General features: G+C 46.6%; 1 protein-coding gene and 1 pseudogene across 3 annotated transcripts in view; one reads left to right on the plus strand and one right to left on the minus strand.

The window, feature by feature from the left end:
* Positions 1 to 255: 255 nt before the first annotated feature.
* Positions 256 to 26,259, minus strand: part of Myl4 (myosin light chain 4) — a 46,198-nt gene continuing 20,194 nt past the window's right edge. For all 3 annotated transcript variants that reach the window (XM_052756382.1, XM_052756381.1, XM_052756380.1), the window contains 7 exons: positions 13,579 to 13,732; positions 10,494 to 10,521; positions 5,135 to 5,284; positions 4,704 to 4,877; positions 4,196 to 4,273; positions 3,437 to 3,482; positions 256 to 2,511 (listed from right to left, as the gene is read on the minus strand). In XM_052756382.1, the coding sequence (XP_052612342.1) occupies positions 3,454 to 3,482; positions 4,196 to 4,273; positions 4,704 to 4,877; positions 5,135 to 5,284; positions 10,494 to 10,521; positions 13,579 to 13,701 (582 nt within the window). In that variant the 5' untranslated portion in view covers positions 13,702 to 13,732 and the 3' untranslated portion in view covers positions 256 to 2,511; positions 3,437 to 3,453. The remainder of the gene's footprint in view (positions 2,512 to 3,436; positions 3,483 to 4,195; positions 4,274 to 4,703; positions 4,878 to 5,134; positions 5,285 to 10,493; positions 10,522 to 13,578; positions 13,733 to 26,259) is intronic.
* LOC128121433 (RNA-binding protein RO60-like) lies at positions 22,369 to 24,082 on the plus strand (annotated as a pseudogene).

Genomic DNA, 26,259 nt, shown 5'->3' on the forward strand with positions numbered 1-26,259 from the left:
AAAGCTGTTGGGTCCCTGTTTTAAGTGAGGAAAAGGCCACGGGCTAGCAAATGCCCTGCCAGACCATCAACAGCCTTGTTAAAAGTGCCACCTAGGCCGGGCGGGTGGTGGCGCACGCCTTTAATCCCAGCACTCGGGAGGCAGAGGCAGGCGGATCTCTGTGAGTTCGAGGCCAGCCTGGGCTACCAAGTGAGTCCCAGGAAAGGCGCAAAGCTACACAGAGAAACCCTGTCTCGAAAAACCAAAAAAAAAAAAAAAAAGTGCCACCTAGAAAGACAAAGAGTCAGCTAACTGCCCCCAGGCACCAAGATGCATGGGTACATCAAGCTAAGACCTCCAGCAGACCTAGGCTTGGCTACAGACATGACAGGGAACCCAGAACGCAGCAGGGGAAGCGATCCGATTCTTTCCTTCTGGACACCAGAGCCACTGACTCAGTCCTGGGAGTTTTGGGATGCCACCTCTCCTTTATTGTCGGGTACAGAGGACAGCCTTACCACCTCACCAGATTTAATTGCACTTTCAGAGTTACTTAATGAAAAAAGATTTCCACCTAAAATAAGAGCTTATTGCTTCACTCCAGATCCACTGCCTGTGGTTCTCACGTGCATACAGACAGGGCCCTGAATTCTCATGCACCACAAGCTTTTCTCTTCCCGGTTCCCTGTTGGTACAGGACCACCACAGAACCGGAGTCCAGAGATCATCAAATAAGAAACTGTAACAGCTAAAAGGTATTTACACCCCCAGACCCAAAAGCATCTGGGCACTACAAAAAGACTTTAATGTAAACATCTATTACTATGAGATGCTTTTAACAATTGATCACCTGTCTCCTAGATGCTGAACTAGTAAAGGAAACAGGTGCTTTAAAATAATCTGTCTCTGATAAAGCTTAACATGTTTCAAAATCCATAGGGACAGGCCGGATCTACCTCAGATAAATGTCAACATAAAATAATAATGATTCTTTTATCTCTCTAAGTTTTTTTCTGTGTCACCAGCATCTTGTCAAACAAAAAGTTCCCAGCCACAGCCAAGAGGGATACATATCTCCAGAGAAAACAGATGACAGACAGCATTCCACAATGCCTGTCTGCCTTGGAAAACTCCCCTTCTCCATTCCCCCAGAGCCAACCAACATCCAAGAGTCAGCTGGAAGCAGTTTTTGAGAGGAACGACGCCCCTAGTCCCATCTACCTGCTTTTTTTTTTTTATATGTAATAAGGGAAAGTCTGGGGTGTAAGGATTCCTTAATTACGTCATCAGCCTTCAATGGCGTCCCACCCTTTTTTTTTTAGGGTGGGTAGGCCCTCTGGGGCCGGCCCTCTGTGTGCCCCTCTCCTTTCCTCTCCTTCCTCCCATCTGCCCCCCTCTCCTTCTCTATCTCTCTCTCTCCCCACTCTCTCCCAATAAAGCTCTAAAAAGGTAACCATGGCTGTGATTCTTCCAATCAGCACGCTCCTCCGCCGGCATGGCTGCCGCGGGTGGTGACCAGCCATGAGGAGCAGCACCACAGTGTAACCAACAATAAGGAGTGGCACTATTAGGAGGTGTGACTTTGTTGGAGGAAGTGTGTCACTGAGGAGGCGGACTTTGAGGTCTCATATATGCTCAAGTCACGCCCAGTAAAATAGGCCACTTCCTGTTGCCTATGAGTCAAGATGTAGGACTCTCCGCTCCAGCACCATGTCTGCCTACACACCACCATGTCCCACCATGATGATAATGGATTAAACCTCTGAAACTGTAAGTCACCCCATTAAATGTTTTCCTTTATAAGAGTTGCTCTGGTCATGGTGTCTCTTCACAGCAACAGAAATAATAACTAAGACAACTACTGAAATTGACTGAAAAATGGTTAGCATGCTGAAGTCTGTATTCTGTGTTTAATCACATTTTTTAAGAAACTGGGGATCTAAGGTAATTATACATACTAAGCAAGTGTTGACTTAACACATACTTAGTATGTATAATTAGCCCAGGCTGGCCTCAAACTCACTGTGTAGCTCAACATGATCTGATCTTCCTGCCTCAACCTCTCTACCACTGGGATCACAAGTGTGTGAAGCCAGGGCTCTGTGAGGGATCCTGGCAGTCCCGGGTGTTCCTTTTCCCACCTTCTGCCTAAGGGTGACAGAGTGGAGACAGAGCTTTGTAGGGGTGAGACCCCTGAGTCCTCAAGCTGCAGGCCCTTCGAGGGCCTCTCCCTCATGTGTCTGTTGCCACTATTCCTAGATCCTTGGCCTTTTGTCCTAGTCTCCCTGTTCCCAGATCTAACTCATTTCTCAAGAACATGAGGCCTCGGATGACATTATCACATGCACACACAAATTAACTCCATTATTAGGTTTTAAAAACAGCCCAAGGATTGGTGAGACTCGGTGCTGGGCTCTTTATTTGCAGGGAGGATTGTAGGTCTGAGAGGTTATAGAGCTGTGACGTGGTGTGAGTCCAAGATTCTGTGACAGCCACCATGGGTCTCTCCCTTGCTCACTCAGGGCCAAGCACCTGAAAAAAAAAAAAGTGCTAGATAAAGAAAGCATGTCATCCTCCCACATCCCATGCCCTTATCACAACCTCACATCATGGGGAGGGTCCTACACCAAGGGTTTGAAGTAAAGAGGCATAAGCCAGGGATTTCAACTTGGGGTGAGGCTTTGTCACACCCAGGAGCCTGTACTGGGCCCAGACCTGAAAGACCTAGGGAGAGGCAAGAGGGTATAACAGTAAAGGTGAAAACAGGGTATGTCCTGGTTGGCTTTTTATTTGTTTGTTTGTTTGTTTGTTTGTTTGGGGGTTTGTTGTTGTTGTTGTTGTTTTGCCAACATGAGTTATCTGAGAAGAAGAACCTCAGTTGAGAAAATGCCTCCTTCAGAGTACCTGTAGGCAAGTCAGTAGGTTTTTTTGTTGTTGTTTGGCTTGGTTTTTTGACTAATGATTGATGTGCAAAGTCCCAGTCCACTTGGGGAAGTGCCACCTCTGGATACCCCGAACTGTGTAAGAAAGCGGGCCAAGCAAGCCATGAGGAGCAAGCCAGTGGGCAGTGTTCCTCCATGGCCTCTGCTGCAGTTCCTGCCTCCAGGTTTCTGCACATTGAGTTCCTGCCCTGACTTCCCTCAGTGATGGAGTGTGACCTGAGAGTTGTAAGCTGAATAAACCCTTTCCTTCTCAAGCTGCATCTGGTCGTGGTGTTTACCACAGCAACAGAAATGCCAACTAAGACCAGGCAAAAGACGAGGGGGCAAGAGGTGGGGCAGGAGAGACATGAGCCAGCACAAGATGGTAGCCCCAGGCTGCCCTCCTATCTTGGCTCCACAGACCTGGCACAGAAGACTTCTAGGGCGTGTGGTGTGTCCATAAACCCCTCTGAACCCAGAACCTTGTTATTTTGCCAACATGAGTTATCCAACCTTGAGGAAGAGGCAGAACTCACCCTGGAGAAACCTGGCTTTACCCGGACATGATGTGCTTGACAAAGGCTAAGGAAAGAAATCGAGAGTCAGCCAGAGTCCCCCTCGGAGCTCTGCCCTCCTCTCCACTGCTTCCGGTCGCCCACACTTCCAACCTTGCCATGCCCTTTCTGCAGGTGGGAATTCTCTTCCGAGAGGGTTTGTGGAGAAGGCAGAAGAGGGAAGAGACCTGAACTCTGCGATGTGTCCCCTCTGTGCTGACATTAGACAGGTGACATGAACTACTACACCATCACTATACTATAGATCTCCACAACTTACGAAAGGCATCAGCACGCCCACCCCCCATCTGAGGCTCAGAGATGGTGGCTTGATCAAAGTCACACACATGGTTTATCACAGAGCTATCAAGGTCCTGGGCCAATGAGATGGATCAGTGGGTAAAAGTCTTGTCACAAAACCCTGATGACCTGAGTCCAGTCCCCAGGAACCAGTGGTAGAAGGAAGTATTGTTTCCTGAAAATTGACCTCTGAATACACATGTGTGCCCATACCAACACGCAAATCATGTATACACACACACAATAATAGTAATACAGATGTATTTTGATGCCCCTTCCATTATATCAGATATTCACTCCTAAGATGGAAAAAAGACAGCACCCAGTGAGAATCTGCCACAGCCCATCTGAGACACACATCCTGCAGCCTCTGGGCTGGCCCATGCCATCCCACACCGCTCTCTTACCCGGGGCACCCTGGGAAGCAAAGAAGGACCAAACCTTCATAATTGATGCAGCCATTGGTGTCCTCCTGCCCAGACAACAGCTGCTCCACCTCGGCCTCACTCATCTTCTCTCCTGTGTGGGGTGTGGGAATGGGGTCGGAACGACAAGTGGCAGAGAGCGGGAAGGAAAACAGAAGCACTCAGGAGGCTGAAAGTCCTCCCTGGATCTGAGAAACGGTTAGTGCCAAGCCTCAGCAAAAGCTCTGGAAGGTGGGATCAAGTATCTCAGGGCACAACAGCAACGGTGAGGGCAAGGAAAGAAGCCCCGAGGCCATGGCAGACTCAGAGTAACCCCTTCTCTGCCAGCTGTTCTCCTCTCCCAGCCCCTGGTACTTGCTGGGCCAACCCAGTTCCTGGGGTAGATGGGGTAAGGGGTTCCCATAGCTACCAGGGAAAGAGGCCCTGGATTAGGGTTTGCCAGATACAGGGGCCCTTAGACACACCCCACCAGACGCCACTCGGCCCCTCTTATCCTTCGGCTGCTTTCATCTCTGCTGACGTACCCAGAGTAGCGAGGACGTGCCGAAGCTCAGCCCCCATGACCGTGCCATTGCTCTCTTTGTCGAAGACCCGCAGCCCCTCCACGAAGTCCTCATAGGTGCCCTGCTCCTTGTTGCGGGAGATGTGCTGCAGGATGGGCAGGAACATCTCGAAGTCCAGTGTCTTGGAACTCATCTCTTCCAAAGGGCATGAGGGCAGACAGAGAACAACGCTTGAGTCGATGCTCAGGGGAGGAGAGGGCCAAGAGGCCTCTTCCCAGCCTTGACACCACCCAGGGCTTAGAGTGAGCCACTTCACATGTGACAGGCAGAGTCACAGGGATGGGCCAACAGAATCGGAAAAAAACTAGTGTCCTTGGAACTCTGCACTGGGTCCAGTTATTAGACCGTTCTGTATGGGTGCTGAGATATCTAAATATTAATCCAACACTAACCTTCAGGCTTGGGTTTGCCCAAAACACGCAGCACCTCTGCATTGGTGGGGTTCTGGCCGAGGGCCCGCAGCACGTCCCCACACTGCCCAAAGGTGATCTTCATCTCTCCAGTCGGAGTTCGGTCAAACAATGAAAAGGCCTCTTTGAACTCTGCAGAGAGACACCCAGCTACAGCCCCCTGCCCCAGGAGAAGGCAGTGGCTGTGGCTTCCTCAATGGAGTAGTTAAAGGATGTAGCAGTTCCCTTGATCCACTCACTCTTCCAGCTGTCCTTGGAGACTGCTTTTACCCATCTTCTGACAAGCAAAGTCACCTGGGGACCCCATGACTTGTCCTAGCACTGGTCTCGGAATCCCTTCTCCCAGTCCGTTATAGGATTGGCTAGTTCCCTATTTCTCCCCACCCCACATCTTATCATTGCCAGGAATGAGGCTTTCCAGATTTTCAGTTTGGCTCTGCCTAGGAGAGTAGGACAGCCAGGCCGCGGCTCAGCTCCCTGCTGCTCTGCCCATTATCCCTGTCACTGAGTGTCCTGGGAGGTAGCAGGATGTGGACACAGTTTGCAAAGTGATAAGACCTATTCCAAAGTCAGCTATTATCAGGACCGCCTGTTCCCAACTGCAAGAGCTCCAGAGCCAGACAAGGTGACATTGGGGCCATAGTCAGACCACACCAGGCCTGCCACTGAACCACTGAACCACTGGTAGCTTTTGGTAAACTGACACTTTTGTAGGTCTTAGCTTTAACTGAGGACACAATGTCCACCTGCATGTGTGGCTGGTGGGAGCACAAATTGTGCCAAGGGTGTGGCTCACAGAGGGAGGGAACAGACCAAGGTGCCTCTCTTGTCTCCTGCCTCTGGGGCTAGCTCAGTACAAGAAAGACCTGGTACCTTGAAGTTTGCAGAGCAGGCAGCTAAGGGGCAAAGTCAAATGAAGACACCCCTGGGCCCTCTGTAAATAGCCTTAACTCTTCAACGGTTTGCTTGCTTTTGTTTCTGTGAGACAAGGTCTCATGTAGTCCTGGTTGACCCCAAATGTGCTATGTAGCAGAGGATAGCCTGGTGCTCCTGATCCCCCTGCCTCCACCTCCCAAGTGCCAGGATTATAGACATGTCTGACTAATTCTCCACCAATTTTGATTCAATTACTTTATTAGAATAGTATGAACTGGCCGTGGCACTTAAGTCCCCTCATGCCGTGGACAAAGGAGTGGACAACCACAAGTGACAGCAGACTGCTGTAACTGATGGGGCAGCAAAGAGCCGCACTGTGGAAGCCCTGTTCCGGAATGTGTAAATCTGGTGGGGGGAGAGAAGTCATCTGCTGGAAGCTAGCTCCTACAGTGGTAGAGCAGGTCAGCAGAGTGAACCAAAGAAGAATGTTGAGTTACTTGAGTGGGGGCAGGCGGGGGGGGGGGGGGGGGGGGGGGGCGCTGCCTTTAATCCTTTCCAGGTACTTTAGAACTGCTTGGTTCCTTAAAGGCTGCATATGAATTACTTACAAATTATTCCACAGTCAAAGCAGAGTGCCCCAGATTTAATTACATACAATTCTTCCTGCTGGGGATCCCAGTGGACACATGAAAACACCAATGTTTAGAATTACGACTAGCCATTGGTACAGGAGCCGCCATATCAAGTGGCAACACAGGGCAGTAATGAGGTAGCTGCCTCAGGAGACAAAGAGCCTCGTAGTGGAAGCCCTGTTCTAGAAGGTTATGCAAATCTGGCAAGGGATCAGAGAAGTCAACAGCTGGAACTTCCTATGGGGGCGGGGGTGGGGGGGATGTAATAAGGAAATTGGAGCCATAGCACCCAGAAAATACAAAGCTCAGAACAATGTGGTCACTAGCTCCAGATAGATGAAGGGTGGATATAGACAAGATGCTGAATAGTCACAAAATTTCAGAACTGAACAGAACCAAATATCCTCGCTTTGAATAAAAGAAAATTAAGTTTTGTAGAAGTAACTACAGGGCTGGAAGGATGGCTCAGTGGTTAAGAGTGCTTAATGCTCTATCAGCCAAGGTTTGAAACCCAACACCCACATCAGGCAGCTCACAAAAGCCTGTAAATTCAGCTCCAAGAGATCTGATGCCTGCTTCTGGCCTCCAGGAGTGCATATGCATGCACACAAACATAAAATGAACTTGGAAGAAGACAGGGGAGTGAACAACACCTTACGGCTCATAGCGGAGGAGCTGGTGATAGTACAATAGTCCCCTGATTCCCAAAGAATGTTCTTCTCATCATGACACAACAAAACCATCAGCTGGGGCTGGGGATGTGGCACAGTCAGTAGAGAGCTTGCCTAGCATGGGTGAAGTCCTGGGTTCCATCCCCAGCACCCCATAAACCAGGTGTGGTCATACACACTTATAACCCCAGCATTTGGGAGGTGGAGGCAGGAGAATCAGAAGTTCAAGGCCATCATCAGTTAAAAGTGAATTTGCAGCCAGGCTGGGTTAATTAAGACCCTATCTTAAGAAAAAAAAAAAAAAAAGAAAGAAAATCACTCACCAGTAGCCACAGCTTCACCAAAAAGCACATGGAGAGACAATAGGGATGAAACTTAAAGGAGAAACCATCGTAATCCAACATGAAGTGTTGTGGAACAATTCTTTTCTACACTATGAATATGTATTACTCTCATTTGCTAATAAAAAACTGATTGGCTGATAGCTGGGAAGGAAGAGATTGAGCTCTAGAGCCAGACTAAGAAAATTCTGGGAAGAGGAAGGGCAGAGTCAGAGAGTAGGCTTCCAGGTGCAGAGGGTGAAGGAGATGAACAGCCATGTAGCAGAGTGCAAATAAGGAATAAGGGTTAACTTAAAAATCTAAGAGCTAATTAGTAATAAGCCTGAGCTGTTGGCCAAGCATTTATAATTCATATAAGTCTCTGTGTGTTTATTTGGGACCGGGCAGTCGGGACAGGAACCATCTGTCTACAATGAAGAGAAGCAGCTTCAGAGTCAGGGTGTGAAAGGTTACAAAGAGCTAAACCCCAACCTGAAAACTTCAGGGAGAGTAGAACTCAACCAGCTGTCTTGGTGAGCTTTCCGCCACGATTTTCCTTGGGAAATGGAAGACTCTGGTTATTGAGTGAGTTTCTAGTCCTCGCTGGTGCTGTGGGGTTGACATAGCCACAGACACATGCATTAACTAGAAAGCACTAAGAATTTCACGGTGTCTACCAAACTGTTACCCGACAGGGAGTCTCCACGGCGTATGACAGAAACAGATTCCTGTCACAGGTCCAAAACACTTGTGTCAGTTCTCATGTTCTGTGTGTGAGTAAACTGATACCACTCTCTTAGAGGGAAATTGACAAGAACTATCATTAATTAATCTTACAGCCCAAATGCGGGCATGCTTTCACCCAGTGCTAGGAAGGCTGTCTGGAGAAAAGATGCTAATGCACACTAAATATAAACAACATGAAGGTCTCTGATTATTTAAGTACATCCGCTTGTCAGAAGTCCCAAGCTTTCTCTTCCTTTAAGGTTTATTTAATTTTTAATTAATTGTGTATGGGGGGGTGCATGTGAGTGCAGGAGCTGAAGTTACAGGTGGTTGTGAACTGCTCTGGGACATGAACTCAGATCCTCTGCAAGAACAGTACACACGTGTAACCACTGAGCCAGCTCTCCAACCCCTTGAGATTTATCCCAAAGTTGCATTTACTGACACTTTATATAAGATTGAGAAAATATAAATTGTTCCTATTGAAAATGAGAAGATTTGGTGACAGAGACCACAGATAGACTAGTGTGCCTGCGAGTCACCACTGGCTCTGCCACCAGGGAGGGTGAGCATGTCACAGACTTACTTCATGATGAAGGAGGGAGTGCCCATAAGCTAAAGACTATTGCCAGTATCAAGAACAGAGAGAAGGACTTCCTGCTGTGAAATAACCCTCTTGTACACTGTAAAGATTTGTCACTTGAATTGGTTTAATAAAACACTGATTGGCTGGTAGCTAGGCAGGAAGTTAAGTGAGAAAGCCAAACTGAGAATGATGGGAAGAAGGAGGGCGGAGTCAGAGAGACGACAGCCAGTCACCAAGTGCTGTGGGATGTTCTGTATGGCAAATGTGTTGCTCTGATTGGTCAATAAATAAAACACTGATTGGCCATTGGCTAGGCAGGAAGTGTAGGCAGGACAAGGAGGAGAATAAAGCTGGGAAGTGGAAGGCTGAGTCAGAGAGACACTGCCAGCTGCCACGATGACAAACAGCATGTGAAGATGCCGGTAAGCCACGAGCCATATGGCAAGGTATAGATTAATGGAAAAGGATTAATTTAAGCTATAAGAACAGTTAGCAAGAAGCCTGCCACGGCCATACAGTTTGTAACCAATATAAGTCTCTGTGTTTACTTGGTTGGGTCTGAACGGCTGTGGGACTGGCAGGTGAGAGAGATTTGTCCTGACTGTGGGCCAGGCAGGAAAACTTTAGCTACAACCGAGGAAGCAAGACATGTAGAAAATGAGGTAACATGCCACATACCACGTGGCAAAGCATAGATAAGAAATATGGGGGCTGGAGAGATGGCTCAGAGGTTAAGTGCACTGGCTGCTTTTCCAGAGGTCCTGAGTTCAATTCCCAGCACCCACACTGTGGCTCACAACCACTTGTAATGGGATCCGGTGCCCTCTTCTGGCCTGCAGTGCAGGTGTACACACAGGCAGAACACTGTATACATAATAAATAAATAAATAAATAAATAAATAAATAAATAAATAAATAAATAAATGAATGAATGAATGAATGAATGAATTAATGAATTAATGAATTAATGAAATATGGGTTTAGTTAAATGTAAGAGCTAGCTAGTAATAAGCCTGAGCCATCAGCCAAGTTTTTATAATTAATATAAGCCTCAGAGTGGTAATTTGGGAAGCAATTTCTGGGTATAATCAAGCATAAGGGACAGAAAGCTCCATCTCTGTTTACAACTTCCAGATGTCTTGACAGATTAGGGGGGATGGAGGAGAGGTAAAGACATCAGCATCACTTGACACTGAGCATCAGCTCTATCTCAAGCACTCTGCAAGGACAGCTGAAAACAAAGGTCAAGAATAAGACACCCAGACCTGAATCCTGGATCCACCTCTGCCGACCATGTGAGAATGGACAAGACACCCAAATTCTCCAAGCCTCATTTTTACTACCCGTTACACGGGGCAGTGGTAGCTACTACACCTCATAGGACTGTTGGAAGAATCAAGTGACTTGATCCATAGGAAGTGCCCACGACTGCACCTAGCAGGCCTGCTGGGATAATAACTACCGTCACAACCAAGGACCACTACTCCTTCTCTGGAAAGTGCAAGAGAACGTGGGGGTGTCCGCACTCACCTTCGATCTGGTCGGCACTGAAGTCTATCTGTAGGGAAGAAACACAGGAGTGAGCGCGGGGACGGCTAACGACTTCCAAAAGGAAGTCTGGTCACCTCCAGCCGGCCACTGATGAAGAGGGGTGGACACCGGACAGAGTGTAGACCAGTCTCCTGATGAATGGGCCAAAGCTGGAGATCGAGGTAATGCAGCCTTCAAAGCTCTCTCAAAACCAAGAAGGTAAGTGAAAGGGTGGAGCTGCTGAAAGGATTCCACAACTAAGAGCCACTGTTGCTCTTGAAGGGGACCCACGTTCAGTTCCTAGCACCTACATGACAGCTCACTACCATCTGCCACTCCAGTGCCAAGGGTTCCAGTGCTCTCTTCGACAGCCACGCACACGGTACACATACATACATGCAGACAAGACACTCATACCCATAAGTAAATCTTTTAAAAAATTGCCATCAAGAGGAAAAAAATAAAGGAAAGTTATCTATCTACACAGTCCTAGAGCCTATGGTGACCTGCATTGCAATCTCTTTGGGTCGACAGTAAACTCCTCCTCCTAGAGAGCCCTGGAGAAGCCGCCACCCCAGGTTCTCACTAGTCACACTGCCCTGACTAGATGTGCCTCCTGTGGCTTTGAGTGCTCACTGCTGCTCATTCTGGGACAGCCCGCACCTCACCGAAGGAAGCTTTCCCTTCCTCGGTCCCACACCACCTTCCTCCTAGGCACTCTAGTAAGTCACACGTGCCTGGATTCTCTGTCACTGCTTATCTGGACCTGTCTCATTAAAACCAGGTCCCTGCCCCCACCCAGCCCGGGTGATATTATCACTAAAGTGTTTGGTGCATAGTAGGTACTCAAAAATATTGTGTTGAATGAAGAAATGGATTTGGGGTGCCCACCCCCTAACACACATGGTTGTACAACTCTGAGTACCTGGGTGGGACGTTCTGAAAAATGAACTAAGATGACCAAGTATGAGTCATCACTTTAACAATCTTGGATGTCATTTCGATGACGTCCTTCCCCACTCCACTCTACCCTGGTCCTCCCTTCCTTAGTGGTGCCGGGTGCCACCCCTGCAGCATTCATTGCCCACCCTACCTCTTCTCCAGAACTGACAGGGGCTCAGCCGGGGAACTATGGCCAGGAATGGTTTTGCAAGCATGGCGGTAAATGAGGAAAAGAAAAGCACCCTCCACCTCCCATGAGGAAAAGCAAGGTCTACACTAACCCTCCGAGGGAAAGACAACGCTTGCCTTGCTTTGCGATGCTTCTTGCCCCAGGAGCAGACATGTGAAAGAAACCAAGACAGAAGCACTCAGCCTGACCCCGTGGTCATCGTGACGCCATGGGCTCAGGTTTACCTCTGCTCTCACTTGGGTCAGGGGATCTTATAAACCAGACACTGGGTGCTGTGTGAATGGGGAATGGCTCCCATGACTAACGCTGACTTCTTTCTCCTGTTTAAAGGACGGGAAACCAGGAGAGGTGCCTGAGTGGAGGGAAGTGAGAGATGAAAGGGAAGTGTGCTCATTTGACGCCACGGGGCAGCTGTTGTCCAGACAACGAGCACCAGGCATGGCGTTTTATCAGACAAATCAGAAATAAAGGCTCCTGGGGACACAGATGGTCAGCTTTCAGGAAAGACAGATGATGCAGAAAGCCTCCGGGGACTATCGGGGGTTTCCCCACAAGGAGCCACACAACCAGTCCAGGCATGGGGCAACTCCTTCATCTCTTTGACAGATGGATCCTGCTAAACCCCGTAGGGCTAACAGGCTCTCCACCCCTTGGCACAGTATTGTATGATGTGTCTTAAGTGAGCTCGATCCTGAAAAGACTATGGAGGCCCACACAGTTAGAGCCTTGGGTTCAGGGTCTCTGCCTGTGTGTCACAGAAACTTGTCCTCCTCATCACCCCAGCCTTGCCCTGTGAGATTCCCCCCGCCCTGGATCACTCCAGACCTGATATTAATAGCCCTTCATACCAGGAGACACTTGACCTCTCCCAATCTGGTGTCAAGTCTTCAAACTGCTCCTTTCTAGAAGCTTCGGACCCCCTCCTTCCCAGGCCCAGCCCTTCCTGGTTCATTCCTTCAGCAGCTGGGCCAGATTGCTGGGAGGCCTAAAATGACTAAGTCAGTCAACGGGACTCACATCAGCTCCAGAGAGAGGGGTGTTACCGGCCAGGTGAAGAGAACAAGACGAAGCGGGCCTAAAACTGGGAGACTAAAGAAAGCAGGCCCAGCTCCCTCACCAAGTTAGAGAGGTCTCGGTCAGGAGTAAGCCACTCAGGCTGGGGCCGCAAAAGAGTGGCACATCAGTGTAAGGGAAAGAAAAAGAGAAGGCCCCAGGCTGCTCTTATCTTCTCTACCTCCCTTCCCAAGAGTATATTTGTGAATGAGGCCTCCCATGCCCCAGCACACAAGCATCCTCCCTGGCTGCTCACACCCATTCCCGGATGTACCACCAATTCCCATTATGTGTCTATTTCTCATAAGCATGTTCCGCCTCTCAGGGCTGGAAAGAGAATTCAGCAGGCAAGAGTACTAGCTGTTTTTCCAGAGAACTAAGGTTTGATCCCCAGCACCCACATGGCATCTCCCAATCTGTAACTCCAGTTCTGATGGATCCAACGCCCTCTTCTGGCCTCCACAGGCACTGTGTGTATGCGGTACACAGACATGCATGTAGGTAAAACATCCATACACAGTGAATAAAATAGTAAGTTGTAAAAGATATATTCCTGATCCTCTTTAGGTAAAGGCCGACCTTTGCTTCACTATGGTTGCCCCACACTATGTTTTACAAAAGCTGGCTGGTTGGTTGCACCTGCCACCATTTTGGATTCTGCTGGACTAATCAGGGGTGGTCTAGCTGAGCCTCTTTGCACATAGCAGCAATCTGCTGTTAAAACAGAAAGCCTCTAACCTAAGTCTAGCTCTGGTTCTACTGGCCTTTGGGGCTATGACCTAGGGCATGGATGCCATGGTCCTCATCTCTGTCTGACCTGAGAGACTCAGATCTCTCAGCAACAGAGAAAATAAGACCCTGTCATCTCTACCCCTACCCAGTGGACTGAGCGTCACTCACCTTCACACTCTTAGGGTCAAAGGCAGAGTCCTTGAGGGGCTCAGGAGCCGGGGCAGGGGCTGGAGCAGGGGCTGTGGCTGGCTTGGCAGCCTCCTTCTTGGGCTCAGGCTTCTTGGGAGGCATGCTGTCTTGGGGTCTCCAGTGGAGGTAGGACCTAAAAAGGGACCAAAAGAAGAGCAGTGGCTCCTGAGAGAGAAGATGGAAGACTGGAAGGCCGCCTTCTGCTTTTATCCTGGGCAGGAGCCCCCACAGAGGGGCTGGTGAGAGCAGGAGCAACTGTCGCTTACTATAAAAGGAAGAAACACCAGCAGGGCGCAGCTGGCATCTCAGTATTGTCACCAGTTTGGGGCCACCAGTCCCCTCCCCATCCCCCCACAACTCCCACCCCACCCCACCCCCGCACACACCTCACTCCTCACAGCTTGCACCTCTGGAGCAGACTGATCTTTCCTGCCAATTGGTGGAAACCCAGAGAGGGGCAGGGAAACAGACCCTCTCCTAAGTGCCAGAGCAGCCAGAGAGAGATGAACTGACTTGAGCCGTTGATAACCCTCACACATAGCCCAGGGGAGGCCGAGGCTTTTTTTAGCCCCTCCTGAGCAGAGGCAGCCCACTACACATTCCTTTTAAGCCAAGATCCTTTAAGCTGAGAGCCCTAGTCTCTGCCCTAGAGGCTCAACTGTCCAGGCATGGAGCCCTGAGGTAACAGCTGGTCCAGCCAGCCCTGCTGTCGCCATTCTCCTAAGCCACGGGGCAAAAGCCTGAATTGTCCAAGGACAGGCATCCCAAGAACTCCACAGACTTCAGCTCCCTAGATCCACCCTCGACCCACATACCCGCAGATGTTCATTTAGCAAATATTGCACATTTGTGCCTGGGGCGGGGGTTGTCTGGGTAAGAAACAGAGATAAGAAGGCAAAGTTGGGAAGCTAGAGGTTAGAACCTCAAGATCTAAGATCTAGTGCATGCTTTCTCTCTGACTCATTAAGCGTCACTAGACTGTGTGTGTTGCTTACTATGTACCAGGTTACTAGACGCTTTTCCTATAATATCTCATTAAATATTCCAGAATCCTAAAAGGCAGATACTATTATTACTCGGATAACACACACACACACACACACACACACACACACACACACACACACATACACACACACACTATGGTTAAAATAACTTGTCCAAGGTCACTCAAATGATTCACTATGAGCTGGGATTGGAAGACAGGTATATCTGATTCTAATGTGTATAGTTGAATAATTTATATTACAGCATCATTTACATGAGAAAGAAAAATGGAGAGGGTCACCAGGAAGGGCAGGATGGAAATAGGGCAAAGTGATGCATGCCTGGCATCCCAACACTCAGGAGACAGAAACAGGCGGACCATGAGTTTGAGGCCAGTCTGGGCTACATAGCAAGATCATAGTTCAAAAAACAGAAAGAGAGAAGAAGGAAGGGAATGAGAGGTGAGAATCAACTGTTTACAGGAAACTCCCCTGGGGACCTAGGGGTTGGGGGTAGGAGCATGGCAGCAGTTTCTTATTTTTTTTCCACTTCCTATAAATGGAAATTTTTGTAACAATCATGTGATGTTTTGAAAAAAAGAAAATCAACAATATTTAGAGAAATAACCAAAAAAAGTTTGTCTACCACACACATACATGTGTTAAGCTGAATCTTTAGACTATGTAGAGTTCACAGGATAAAAACCAAGGAAGGCACAATAGCACTTTGACTTTCTAAGCCATTTCTTCACTTATAAAACAAGATTATATGAGTTGAGAATCCCAGCACTCAGGAAGGGGAGGTAGGAGAAACAGAAATTGGAGGTCATCCTTGGCTATGTAGTAAGTCTGAGGCCAGCCTGGGCTACATAATAAATAAAATAAGTCGGACATGTCTGTAATCCCATCACTCAAGAGGTTGAAGACCTAGATTGCTGACGTGGGCCACAAGAGATTCTGTCTCAGACAACAAGCAGCCAAAATTTGTAGACTATTCCCAAGGAGCACTGGAGCCTCCAATTCCAGGTACTCGAACAACATCTGCCCCTTCCTCAGTTCCCTAAACTCAGCCCCAGATCACTGCTATGAAAGCCTACAGTGCCCTGGGGCTAAGATCACCTTGTGCCTACAGCCTTCCTGGTGAAGAATCTAAGGCCCAAAGAGACTGTAGTATTCAGCACTGGATTGCCTAAGTCCGCTCCCAATGTGTGGGCTATCTTATACCACACTGTCCTTTCCCGTGGCCTGCCTACACCTATGCTAGCTGCTGCTGGACAAAGACGCCTTCAGAGGAAACTGAGGTAGGGAAAGGGACCAGAAGTTGCCCCCAAACTAGAGCAAGACTGAAACTCCATCCAGGTCGGTCTCTTTTTATATTGCCTCACTTCCCTTTCTTCTCGCCCATTAAACCTGACCCCTTGAGGCCATGGAGATGGTGCCCTAGGAAAATACATGGGCTGCCAAGGCTGACAGCTTGAGTTCTGTCCTTGGGATGTGGATGGGGAGAACTGACCTCCTCACATTGTCCTCTGACCTCCACACACTTAGGCTCCCCCACTCCCACAAATACAGAGTAATCAGTTAACTCATTCTCTTTTCAAACCTAACCCCTTGCCAACTCTAGTGTCCTTTTCTATGCCCCGTGGGTCCCCTCCCTGACCTACTTCACTGGAGCTGATGTTAGGATGGTGATAAGGAAGGAAAATAAGAAACTCAGGCCCCTCTGACTCTGCCTCCCCCTCCCCCACACCTCCAGCCTCTTTCCTGGACAAGCATCTTGGAGTGTTTGTATGGAGAAACACCTACAGATTTCCCTGGGAAGCCTGTAAAAACATTGCAGCTGGAAGCTTGGAGACGGGCATCCGTCCTAACTCATCAGCCACAGTCTCTCTGAGCCACAGCCAGCTGACATGAAAAATAATCAGGAGCTTTCAGACATGTCAAACAGAATCCTAATGCCAGGACATTCTTCTGGCACCAAAGCTTAGAGAGGTCTGGTCTAGGGGCCTCCCTCTACCACCAACCCTTTAAGCGGCACCCTGTCCTGTGTTTTATAGTTTGTTCGGGTTTGCTTTTGATTTGTTTTTTACAATTATTTATTTATTTGGGGGGGCGGGAGGGAGTGGAGGCAAACCATGGGCATGTGTGGAGGTCAGAGGACAACTTGAAGGAGTTAGCTCTCTCCGTCCACCATATGGGTCCCAGGGATCAAACTCAGGCAGCATATTACTTTTGTCTACTGAACAATCTTGATTTGATTATTTTTTATTTATTGGATTTTATTTTCACTTTAAACTTTTTAAAGATTTTATTCTAAATTGTGTGTGTGAATATGTGTTTATGTTATGTGCACATGTTTGTAGACAGATTTTTCTTGGGGCCACCAGCTCACAAAAAAACAACATGGAGACTTATTATTAATTATAAAAGCTTAGCCTATAGCTTAGGCTTATCCCACTACCTCTTATAGCTTAAGTTAACCCATTTCTTTTCATCTATGTTCTTTCACATGGCTCAGTTACCTTTACTCTGTGCTGCCCATCCTGCTTCCGCTCCATCTGGCTGGTGACTTCACCCTTCTTCTTCCAAGAGCTCTTTCTCTGTCCAAAAGATCCTGCTATACCTCCTGTCTAGCTATTGGCCATTTAGCTTTTTATTAAACCAATCATAGTGACACATGCTCACACACTGTAGAGGAATACTCCACAACATATGTTTGTGGAGACCAGAAGAGGACTTCAGATCTCCTGGGATTAGAGTTACAAGTAGTTATGAGCACATGGGTGCTAGGAACTGATCTCAGGTCCACTGTAAGAGCAACAAGTGCTCTTAACTGCTGAGCCTCTCAGGACTTAGTGGGCTATTTTTGTTTTTGTTTTTTGTTTTTGTTTTTGTTTTGAGACAGAGTCTCACTACATAGGATAGGCTGGCCTAGAACTCACAATGTAACCCATGCTGGCCTCAGACTCATGATAATCCCCCTGTCTCAGCTTTTAAAGTACTGAGATTACAGGTAGGAACCATTATTCCAGGCTTCCCTGTGTGTATTTATTTATTTACTCGTGTGTGTGTGTGTGTGTGTGTGTGTGTGTGTGTGTGTGTGTGTGTCCAATGTCTTCCTCTATCACTCTTCACCTTATTTTCGGAGACAGGGTCTGTCACTGAACCTGGAGCTCACTGATTTGCTAGACTGTTGGCCATGGAACTCCTGATCCAACTGTCCCCAAACCACACACACCCAGGACTTCGGTTCCAAGTGCAGTGCAGGAATCAGGTGAAGATCCAAATTCAGATTCTCATGCTTGCCCTGTGTCTTAGTCACTGTTCCATGGCTGTGAAGAGACACCATGACCACAGCAACTCTTATAAAATAAAACATTTAATTAGAGGCTTGCTTACAGTTTCAGAGGCTTAGTCCATTATCATCATAGCAGGGGTATGGAGGCATGCATGGTGCTGGAGCAGTAGCTGAGAGCTACATCCTGATCCAGAGGTCAAGAAGTGAGAGGTGAGTCTAGCATGGGCTTCTGAAACCCCAAAGCCCACCCCAAGTGACACATTTCCTACAACAAGGCCTCACCTCCTAATCCTTCCAGTCCTTTCAAATAGTTCCACTCCCTGGAACTATTGACTAAGTTAGTTGACTAAGCCTTCAACTCTATGAGCCTGTCGGGGCCATTCTCATTCTCATTCAAACACCACACCCTGAACACTTTACCCATGAGCCATCTCCTCAGGTTTACACACTCAGGTTCTCACAATCATTTTCAAAGAAATAGTTGGACTGTTTTAAATTTTTTACATAACCAATGACTGAAATACTCTCGCCTGCTGACCAGTTTAAAAGGCAATCCATCATGTCATTCTAGAAAGAAGTGTACTAGTGTGATCCTCAAAAGACAGAGCTAGGAGGCTGTTTTACTTTCCTTGTCTTGTTTTGTTTGTTTTTGTTTTTGTTTTTAAAATCTGGGCAGGGATGTGGATCAGAGGTAGATCACCTGCCTAGCATTTATGAAGTCCTAAGTTCAGTCTCTAGCATCATTAAAAAAAAAAAAAAAAAAGTCTAGAGGGGCTGGAGAGATGACCCTGCAGTTAAGAGCAGTTGCTGCTCTTCCAGAGGACCGGAGTTTGGTTCTCAGCACCCACATCAAGGGGCTCACAGCTGTTTATAACTCCAACTCCAGGGATCCAATGCCGATGGTCTCCTAGGGCACCAGCCCTCAAGTGCATATAATCCAAGCAGACACACACACCTACACATAATTTAAAATAATCAAAATAAATATTTAAAAGAGAAGTCTGGAATGAAACAGAACAATGGTCTGCAGGGCTCTCTAGAGTAAGCTGTGGTATAGCTGAAGCCTATTTTTACCATTTCCAGTACAGGGTCATGACCTTTAACATCTCAAGCTACGGTGAGATTTGTAAGAAATAACATGTGAGGCAGGCAAACCACCCAGCAAGAGATCTGCATTTCCCATGAGTTCTCCAGGCAGAGGACACCTGGCTTCTCAGGTTCCCTCAGAAACAGAGAACTCTGAGAGACAGAGGTTCAGAGGAAGGAGGGCAGCACATGGTGATGGTGGCTCAAAGGGCTTTGAGGTGTGGTTTTAGAAATGATGACAGACAAGGCAGGAAGGGGTGGAAGAGGGGCAGGGTGGCAGCTTGGAAAATAGCCTGTGAAATATTGCCTCCTAAAAAGCATGTTATGAGTCCCTAGGTTCAGGCAACCTGCCTCCTCAGAAGAAAAGCCAGACCATCTGAGATCTCTGGCGCAGGGCACTCCAACGTAGGGCAGGGGTGGGGTGAGAGCACTTTACATGTTTCTGACTCTCAGCAACTCCAGGAGAAAGGGCCCTGGCACTCCCGAAGCAACTGGAGGAGAGCTATGGTTTCTGGGAAGGAGCCATGGATGTAGCCAAGAGTCCCGACAGAGAGATGAGCCTTATTTATCACCTGAACTCACTGTCTTGAGAGGGATCCTGTTATAGAATATTAAAGATGTGTTACATTTATTTATGCTGTGGAACATTTGTTTAATGATGCAAAGATGTGTTGCATTCTTTTATGTTGCATTTGTTTAACTCCATGAAGCTGTGTTACCTTGCCTGTCTAAGACACCTGATTGGTCTAATAAATAGCTGAATGGCCAATAGTGAGGTAGGAGAAAGGGTAGGAGGGGCTGGCAGGCAGAGAAAATAAATAGGAGAAGAAATGTGGGAAGAGGGGGATGCCAGGGGCCAGCCACCCAACCAGACATGGAATAAGAAGGAAAGAAAAGATATACAGAAATATAGAAAGGTAAAAGCTCAGAGGCAAAAGGTAGACGGGATAATTTAAGTTTAAAAAGTTGGCTAGAAACTAGCCAAAGCTAAGGCCAGGCATTCAAAGAAATAATAAGCCTCTGTGTATTTATTTGGGAGCTGGATGGTGCCCCCCCAATAGAGTAAAAAGAGTAAAACAGTCAACTACAGGATCCTAGTAGGTGGAGTCAGAGGTCCCACTTTCTGATCCTCCTCATTTTGTTTCCAGATCACTGATGTTGAATTTTGACCCCCCCAACAGGGACTAGCCCTTCAGCACACATTGGCCAATCTAAGAAAGGAGGTCCTGGAGAACGAAGAACTAACCCTGTGAGCATTGGCAGCCTAGGCAGCCTAAACCCAATCTCTGTGGGAACAGCTAGCAGTACCTGAGCCAAAGTTAACTCCACCACCCACCAAAGTGCTCCCTCTGGAAGGACTCCAAATGCAGTGGACTGAAAGTGTAAGGTAGAATTTCCTACCAGCCAGTTTACATAAGATGTCAGCTCAGAGACAAAGGCACTGAGAAGGCCATCAGTCCTCCTCTGGACTGTGCTCATCAACACCCACTCCTTTCTGCCTGTCACCTCGGCCACACAGGGCCTGTCCTGCCCTGAAAGAGATAGACTCTCCTGCCTAGGATCGAATGCTGCTGACAGCAGCCCTGGCTGTTAGTACTCTGTCCTTGTCCCCCACCCTCCTCCCTTCTCATCTGTGTCTCATAAACCTGGATATCACAGGGCATTGCCGAAGTCAACAGTGAATTAATCCATGTCCATAAAGGAGCTGACAGGAGAGGTTGAGGCCCACTCGGGAACCAGACTGCTTGGGCTGAAGCCCTGACTCGGCACCGTGGGATAGCCAGTTAACTTCTTTGTGCCCCAGTTTTCTCCCCTGGAAAAATGGAGCTGATAATAGAACTTCATAGGAGAGTTGTGATTAAGTGACATACTATAACTAGCTGTTTGTGACTTTTGCGTGTGCGTGTGTGTGTGTGTGTGTGTGTGTGTGTGTGTGTGTGTGTGTGTGTGTGTTGTACATTTGTGTTCATGTAGAGGACAGAAGAGGGAGTTGGATCGCCTGGAACAACCACTGCAGTCAGTTGTGAGTACCTGAAGTGGGCGTTGGGAACTGAACTTGAGTCCTTTACAAGGATTGCTGAGCCCCATCTCCACTTTCTTTTTGGTGTTGATGTTTGTTAGTCTTTTAGTTAGTTAGTATCTTAATTAGGGTTTCTATTGCTATGAAGAGACACCATGACCACAGCAATTCTTTTTTTGCTGTTGTTTTTTGTTTGTTTGTTTGTTTCAAGTCAGGGTTTCTCTGTAGTTTTTGTGCCTGTCCTGTATCTCGCTCTGCAGACCAGGCTGGCCTCGAACTCACAGAGATCCGCCTGGCTCTGCCTCCTGAGTGCTGGGATTAAAGGCATGAGCCACCACTGCCTAGACACAGAGACTCTTATAAAAGTGAACATTTTATTGGGTGACTTACAGTTCAGACGTTTAGTCCATTATCATCATGATGGGCCATGGTGGCATGCAGGCAGACATAGTGCTGGAGCTGAGAGTCCTACATCTTGATCAGTAGGCAACAGGAAGTGAACTGAGACACTGGGCATGGCTTGATCTTATATGAGACCTCAAAGCCCACCTCCCCAGAGACATACTTCCTCCAACAAGACCAAACCTACTCCAACAAAGCCACACCCCAGTAGTGCCATTCCCTATGAGCTTATGGGGCCAATTACATTCAAACTACCACAGTTAGTTAATTAGTTTGTTTGTTTTGAGACAGGGTCTCAACATAGCTCTGGCTATCCTGGAACTCACTGTGTAGCCCGGGCTAGCTTCAAACTCAGAGCTCCATCTGCCGCCAATTCTCCAGTGCTGAGACTAAAGGTGTGCACCACCACACCTGGTTTCACTTTCTCTTTTGAGACAGGACCTCACACCAAACCTGGAGCTTGCCATTTTGGCTCAACTGGAGGTCCAGCAAGCCACCAGAATCCTCCTCTTTCTGCCCCCACATTCCACCACTGGAGTTATAAGCACATGTCACCATGCCTCCTTCTACATGAGTACTGAGGTTCAAATTCAGATCCTCATACTTCACTGGGAAAGCTGTTTCTATGCACTCCAAACAGAGCAGGCAAGGATAGAGGGAAGGAAAGAACTGAGTCCACAAAGCTGTTTTCTAACCCCCAAACACACACACACACACACACACACACACACACACACACACACACACACACACTAAAAAGTTGGTATGGTCGGGCTGGAGAGATGGCTCAGAGGTTAAGAGCACTGACTATTATTCTTCCAGAGGTCCTGAGTTCAATTCCCAGCACCCACATGGTGGCTCACAACCATCTGTAATGAGATCTGGCACCCTCTTCTGTGTACATAATAAATAAAAAATAAATTAAAAAAAAGTTGGTATGGTCTTTGCTCTAGCAGTTATAGAAAACAAACCAAGAAATGGACGATCTCTCAACGATTGTTAAGACTGTCCCATTTTACCGTCTAGTGAAAGATTTGCCACTCTTGACCAAATACATTACAGAAGACTGGAAAGAAGTCCACAAGCTGTATGAAGAGAAAGTACTTTCAGTGGAGACAGAAAAATTATTAAAGGGCATGGAAGCTGTAGGAAAATGGAAAGATGAGCTGGAAGTCATTGGTTAACAGAGAAATGTGGGTTACTTAGCAACATCTAACAAATCACTTCAGGTCTGAAGAAACGTGGACGGCCTTGTTATAAGGAATGCCTCTGACTGCTTGACTGAGGAATCTGGGAATGATGAAAGCTATATTGGTGCTTGAACCAGGAAGTTCTGAAATATCTTTAGCATTTGAAACACAGGGCAATGAAAAACCAGGGTGTGGTAGCATGCTTGTAATCCCAATGCTGGGACGTGGAGACAGGCAGACCCCTGGGGATCACTGACCAGGCAGCCAAGTCTACATGTAGGGTGAGCTCCAGGCTCAAAAACAAAACAAAACAAAACAAAAAACAAACAACAACAACAACAAACAAAAAACGGTTGGACGGTGCCTGAGGAATGATAGTGTCCTCTGGTCTCTACAAATGTGCGTCCCCACACCAGCCCTGAATGTGCATACATACAAGCCCTTAGGTGTGCATACATGCACACACACAATGAAAAAAATTTTTAAAGGCTCATAACATACGTATCTATTTCATATTTTAATGCATCAGAAGCTAGTAAAACAGGTCAGAGGTTCAGAAGAAAATTTAAGTGGCGCCCTGATGAATTATGAAATTATGAAAGTTTTAGATGCTCTCTATAAAAACATGTAAGACTGAGCCAGCTGGAACGCATTTCTGGCTGTTGACAGCAGGGCTTCCGTGAGCTGGAGGTCTGAGTAGTGTATGTGAGGCCAGTGCAGCTGCTGCAGCAGTGCTCGGTGGTCACAGGAACAGAAAATGATCCTTAGGTTGTTGCTTTTTTCAGAGGAGCTAGTACCACACCCTGTGACTAGGTGTGACCTTAAGACAGGCTTTAAGGGCCATGAGTCAAATCCCAGCAGGTGGAACTGATTCCTCCCTCCAACGACCTGGGCTCAGAAGACAAACAGCTGCTCGTGTGTCCATCGTGACCACTGGTGAGAACTTTGTTGGAGAAGTGTGACCTGAGGCTGTTCTCGGGGAATATCGAAAGAAAATAGATATTCCAGCTGACTTGTTTTTCACTGTTTCTGACCCAGATGATATAGGTATGTGTGGCTTTGATACTGGAACTCTGGGTACAATGAGAAATTTCACATCACATGTGATGTTCCCATAACATCTGCATGACCTAAGAGGTCCACAGTCATCAATGTTCCCACTCATGACACGCAGTAATGTCCCAGCTCACTGTGATCCCATGAGAGATGATGGTACAGTGTGTGCATAATGAAAACATAAAAAGATAGGGAGACAGGAGAGGAAGGGGACCCAAAGTCGTGTGCACCAAGCTGGCTCTTGAGAGCACTTCTGCCTAGCAGACAGAGTCTTCCTAAGGGACGCTGTAAAATACCCAATAATTTTGCTCTGGTGAATGGGACGTTTGTGCTTGAAAGAGGTGAGATCCAAAAGTGTGAGTAATCCCACATCATGCCACCCACCTGTTTAAATCTGTTTAAATATTTGTTTAAATGCTTTCATTGGAAAAGGACAGTTTTTAAAATATCCAGATACCCCCAACTACACCAGACATGTAATCTTCATGGAATATGAAACTCATACATAAACATCTACATTAAGAGGGTTAAAAAAATAAAACATCTTATTAAATTATTGATGAGTTTTACAAATTCCTTTCAGTGTTTTCCCAGTATCACATAAATAACATTTCTCTTTTGTTTTGTTTTTTTCAGTGTTTTTGTTGTTGTTGTTGTTGTTTGATTTGGGTTTTAAGACATGGTTTCTCGATGGGAGGCAGTGGTGCACGCCTTTAATCCCAGCACTCAGGAGGCAGAGCCAGGTGGATCTCTACGAGTTCGAGGCCAGCCTGGTCTACAGAGTGAAATCCAAGACAAGCACCAAAACTACATAGAGAAACCCTGTCTCAAGAAACAAAAAAAAAAAAAAAAAAAAAAAAAGACATGGTTTCTCTGTGTAGCCCTGGCTGTTCTGGAACTCTCTATGTAGACTCAGAGATGTACCTGCCTCTACCTTCTGAGTGCTGGTATCAAAGGTGTGCACTATTAAATAACGTATTTTTTATTTGATTAAAAAGATATTTTGCTTCTGGTATTTTATTTGTACCTATAGTTTGCTCCCATAGCCAAAATGTGATGGAAGCCCCCAAGAAAAAATCCTAAATCTGTCTTCAGTGAGATATTTTGTTCTTCTTCATTGTATTTTATGGCCATGACTAGGGATGGGACTTGACAATGGTTATTTCTTTTCTGTATAGCAACACAGCTTCCTGTAGTCACACTGTCTTTTCTCACACTCAGAACTGGCAATAACTTAAAAGATTTTAAGCATTCATAACCCAATCTATAATCTTGAATGTATAGTAGTTTAAAAAGCTCAATTGTTTAAAAAAAATTGTGTATATAATCTCATTGCATATGAAAAAACTAAAATCAAAGCTCCAAGGGAAGACAATGGTTATTTGAAACTTAGAATAAAAAAAATTGAAGCTAACATTGCCTGGCATGTGGGTGCACACCTTTAATCCCAGCACTCAGGAAGCAGAGGCAGGTGGATCTCCGTGAGTTCAAGGCCAGCCTGGTCTACATAGTGAGTTCCAGGACAGCCAGGACTGCATAGTCAGACCCTATGTTAAAAATAAATAAAAGGGTTTCTTTTATGCTGAAATTGAAATCTTTCATAATGAAAACAAATACGTTTTTCTGAAACAAACATGTGTAAGTTTTCATCACTGTGTAAATGAGCCACAAAAATGACAAGAAATATTTGAGGAATGTTGGATTGACACTAATAAATTCCAAGGCACTTTTCAGTTTATAAGACACTCCTTAGAATTTCATGTTAATATTGAGTTGACATAAGAGTTGGTTAATTTACTTAACCTGGACAGAGATGGGTTTTATTTGAGTGATTAGTTTGGTCTGATTTAGTTTTTGGAGACAGAGTTTTACCACATAACCCAGGCTGGCCTTGAACTCTGGGTATAGTTTTGAAAGTGATGTACTTCAAATAAGATTCAGTCTTTCCACAAAACAAACAGATCTGTCAAGTCACGAGTACATGTTAGCACTTGATTCAGTTATTATAAGACCTAAGTGTTCCTAGGAGAACTTGGGCAGGTGGACCTACTTTTCCAACTATGAATTATTGTAGAATATTACTTTAGGCAAAGATGTGTTACATTTGTTTGTGTTGCAGAGTATTACTTTAACTATGTTCTGCTGCCTTTGTTAAGGATGTAAAGATCTGTTTATGCTACATTTTTTAAAATTATGTAAAGATGTGTTGCTGGTTCACCTTGCCTGCCTAAGGCACCTGATTGAATGAACAGCCAATAGCTAGGCAGTAGAGGGATAGGTGGGGCTGGCAGGCAGAGAGAATAAATAGGAGAGAGAATGAGAGAAGAGAACAAGGGAAAAAAAGAGGGGCATGTCCAGGCCAGAAGCCAGGCAGCTGCCAGACAGACAGACACAAGAAGCAGTGAAAGTAAGATATACAGAAGGAAAGAAAGGTAAAAAGCCCCAAGGCAAAACGTAGATGAACAGAAACAGGTTAAGTTATAAGAGCTCATGGGACAAGCATAAGATAAGGCTGAGCATTCATAACTAATAAGTCTCATGTTGTGATTTGGAAGCTGGTTGGTGACCTAAAAGAAAGCCTGGTACAATGAATTTCATTAAATCTAAACATAGATTAAATAC

Source organism: Peromyscus californicus, unplaced genomic scaffold (genome assembly GCF_007827085.1).
Source record: "Peromyscus californicus insignis strain IS unplaced genomic scaffold, ASM782708v3 Scaffold_3__1_contigs__length_106647218, whole genome shotgun sequence".
NCBI lineage: Eukaryota > Metazoa > Chordata > Mammalia > Rodentia > Cricetidae > Peromyscus > Peromyscus californicus.